Source organism: Cyprinodon variegatus, unplaced genomic scaffold, assembly GCF_000732505.1.
Source record: "Cyprinodon variegatus isolate N-32 unplaced genomic scaffold, C_variegatus-1.0 Scaffold598, whole genome shotgun sequence".
In the NCBI taxonomy this organism is placed as follows: Eukaryota; Metazoa; Chordata; class Actinopteri; order Cyprinodontiformes; family Cyprinodontidae; genus Cyprinodon; species Cyprinodon variegatus.
This window is the reverse complement of record NW_015151051.1, coordinates 394,450-398,106: the sequence shown is the minus strand read 5'-3', so window position 1 is coordinate 398,106 and position 3,657 is coordinate 394,450. Positions and strand designations below refer to the sequence as shown.

Sequence of the window (3,657 nt, the reverse complement as noted above, 5' to 3'; positions counted from 1 at the left end):
ATATCTCTCCTATCCTGGCTTCTCTTCATTGGCTTCCTGTTAAAGGGTCATTTTGGCTAGCTGGTATTTATGCTTTTAATCAGCATCGATAATTTCTTCTTCACAGGAGGACATTCAGCAGAAGGAAGGTCACATGCGTTGGGGTGACGGGTTCGTCATCGTCTATGACATCACAGACCGTGGTAGCTTTGAGGAGGTGGCCCCGCTTCGATCCCTCCTAGAGGATGTGAAGAAACCCAAGAACGTTCCTTTAGTGCTGGTCGGGAACAAATCGGACCTGGACCACGTCCGTCAGGTCCCCACGGAGGAAGGGGAACGTTTGGCAGCGGAGATGGCATGTGCCTTCTACGAGTGTTCGGCCTGCGCCGACGAGGGCGGCGTCGTGGCCGAAGCTTTTCACGAGCTATGCAGGGAGGTGAGACGCCGCAAGGCCGTTCAGGGCAAGGCTCGGCGCCGCAGCTCCACCACGCACGTCAAACAAGCCATCAACAAGATGCTGACCAAGATCAGCAGCTAGGGCAGAGCCCTGCTGAAGACCAGAGACCACAGGAAAATATGTCTATTTTTTCTCATGGAAATAACTGGGGACCATTATGGTTGAAAAATGATTTCCACTGAAGAAAACCAACAGTTCTGCAAGAACTTTACTTTGGAGGAGCAAGAAAAGCAGCTCTTGATACTCTCTTATTTAAACATATAAGTTGCTACACTCTAAAATACCTTTGTGCATGGAGACATGTTAACGTGAAATAGAAGTTATTTGTCTAAAATGAAAACAAGCCGGTTTTGGGATATCGCCGGTACGACCAGAAACGGGACCAAATGACAGACTGAAAAAAAATTTTTTTTTTAACTGAATAGCTCATTACTCCTACTTTAAACCAAAAATGTTTGGGTCAGCTAAAATTTTATTAAATAGAACCAAGAGAAATGTGTTCCATCTAACCGGCAGTGCACAGCGTCAGTCGGAACGATTTAACCTACGCTCTATCTGAAATAAAAACCTGGAAACAATTAAAACTCGTATGAACTGCCTGATGGAAACATTTAGTGGTTGACAAGTTGGGAATTCTGGCTTTTATCCATCAAAATTCCCATTTCAGTTCCTTTCAGAGTATTATAAGTTAAATTTATGAAACTGATTTAACGTATAAAATCTAAATCCGTTATTTAAATTCCTTTTTTAATCTAGTTCAACTAGAGATCAACCAATAAAGTTTTTTTTAAGGCCTATTATGGGGGTGGGGGTCACAGTCATTAATGTCTCGTACAAAAAATAAATATACCATGAAATAATTAAATGTATTTGTTTATATATTAATGATTAAAATATTAAATATACTGCTTCACTGTAAAAAAAAAATACAGTTGAATAAATAAGTATATATTTAGTAAGTAAGTATACATTTAAATTGATTAATTAATATATTTATTTAAAAAAAGATTTAAAAATTGACATAATTGCCTCACTTTATACGTAAAAATAAATATAGAGCGCAGTAGTTTTAAGTATTGTTATTTTTGGGGTCAAAGTATTATGATAATTTTATCCCAATTATTTGCTTTGTCGTGACACAATGATAGCATAAATCTCAATTGAACCAGAAAAACAAATGTTTATAAATCAATTTAACTAGATGTTAAGAATTTAGGGCAAATTATGGAGCTAAATTGGGGCATTAAAAGTTTTTTTCAGGAATTAAAAACTATTAAACTAAAAGCAAAAATAAACAGCAAAGAAAAAAAACTGAAAACACATTTTTTAAACTACTTTTCAGAATTTTCAGTTTCAAACAGTTCCTTTGTGGGGGCGGGGCTTAGAGTACATGGGAAGTGGACTGATGACAGACAGCAGGTGCCTCAACAAGACCATGGGAGAAATGTCTCTAAAGCATAATTCACTTTTCCATATTTTATATTTTCTTCAGTTTCATTTTTTTCAGATTCCTAAATATTATTTAGATTAAAAACTTTCCTTTCAAGTTCAAAAAATGCTTTTAACTTTTAAATCCTTGTTTATTTATAAACTGTTTTTCAGGTTAAAATAATTAAATTTTAAACAAAATATGTGTTTGAACAAAGTTAGTGGCCCTAATGTAGCTCCATAGAAAATGCACTGCAGCAACAATGCATTCACTCCCCATGATGTTACAGCATCACTGCTGAATGCAGTCATAAATTGGCCAAATGAGGCACTTATCAGCTTATACAGGAAAAAAAAAGATTAATATTGATTAAAATCTTTCACTTCAACCAACATGTAAGGAAAAAAATAGAACTTTAAAGTTGGGAGGAATGTTTCTTTGGTGACGACGTCCTTCATCGGTCTCCGTCCCCGAAACCAGCTTTCTAATAAAAATGGTTTCCGTCTAATCAAAGCTTTCCACGAGGATCCAGATGTGTTTTGTAAATACTGAAAGGGAAGCGGCGTCACATCATAAGGATGATATTCTGCTCATGCTGCATCTATGATAGATTACGCATCCTAAAGCACATCTACAGTGAAGCTTAAGCTGCGTACAGGAAGATCCTGTTGGTGTTTGTGTTTGCTGTCAGATCAAAAACAATCCTCTGTGTGCATGAAATTAAACACTGATCTAACCAACCTGTTAATATAAAATCAGTATTGTTTTTTTTAAATCAACATAATGCTGATATTCGGCTGCCTGTGTTGTCTTAAACAAAGCTACTTAGCAGTTTGCAGATTTTTCAGGCTTATATAGAAATTTACTAAAACTTTGATTTCTAGGCACAACTTTCTGTCAATGGTGAATTATCTTTTTTATAGTTTTATATAGGCTGGCCTAAAACAAATTTTTAGATTTTTATGCCCGGATCAGAGGTGATGTAATACTGGGTGTGACTCTTTTTTTTTCTTTCCAATTTGCACCCCATCCGTCTTTAACACCTCCCTGATGCCGACAAAGCATCCTCCTTTTTTGACTTCTACACTAAAAAGTGTTTTTGTTGTATCAGAATCAGACATACTTTAATAATCCCAGAGGGAAATTACAGTTTCAGTATAACTGTACAACCAGATTAACTGAGACTAAACTGCCGGGTTCCCACTGGTTACCTGGCTGCCCAGGTCCAGGCGGTTAACTAGCGCTGCCATTGTCTCTGCGGAAAGATAGGAGCCATATTGGGGACAAGAGGGGAAAAAAAAAAACATTTTTCACACTTTATCCTTGACAGGAATCTTGCACAAGAAAGCACAAGTAAACACAGGACAGACATTTAAGCAGAGGGTCACATCGGAGGCGGAGTCACATGAAGTCAATCTGACCTATTGAGACATTAGTTGTGTGAATGATGAGTGCGTTCAATTTCTTCATTAAAGCTGACTAAAGGCAATGTCCTTGATAAGATGGAAGTTTTTACAGTGGCTCTTAGGTATGCTACATTCCTGCACCGGCATCAAGGGTTTTGTTCCTTTTCTGAAGGACTGATCATCAGAGCTACAACAAGCCACATAATATATATTCTAATGTACTAAAATTACTGTTTTTTATGATGGACAGCTGATTTTTTCAGCTTATGAGTCACAATAAATTTCCATTAGCATATAAAGTTTCCTGTAGGGGCCGTTTTATGTTGAAAAGGGGTCCCTATGTCCTCCAGCAGTCTAAGCCTATAGCAGCAGAACTATAGAGATAG

General features: G+C 37.2%; 1 protein-coding gene across 1 annotated transcript in view; it reads left to right on the top strand.

Moving 5' to 3' along the window:
- rerg (RAS-like, estrogen-regulated, growth inhibitor) overlaps window positions 1-966 on the top strand; it is a 66,593-nt gene extending 65,627 nt beyond the window's left edge. The window contains exon 5 of the mRNA XM_015392600.1: window positions 107-966. Within this exon, the coding sequence (XP_015248086.1) occupies window positions 107-517 (411 nt within the window). The 3' untranslated portion in view covers window positions 518-966. The remainder of the gene's footprint in view (window positions 1-106) is intronic.
- Window positions 967-3,657: the final 2,691 nt, after the last annotated feature.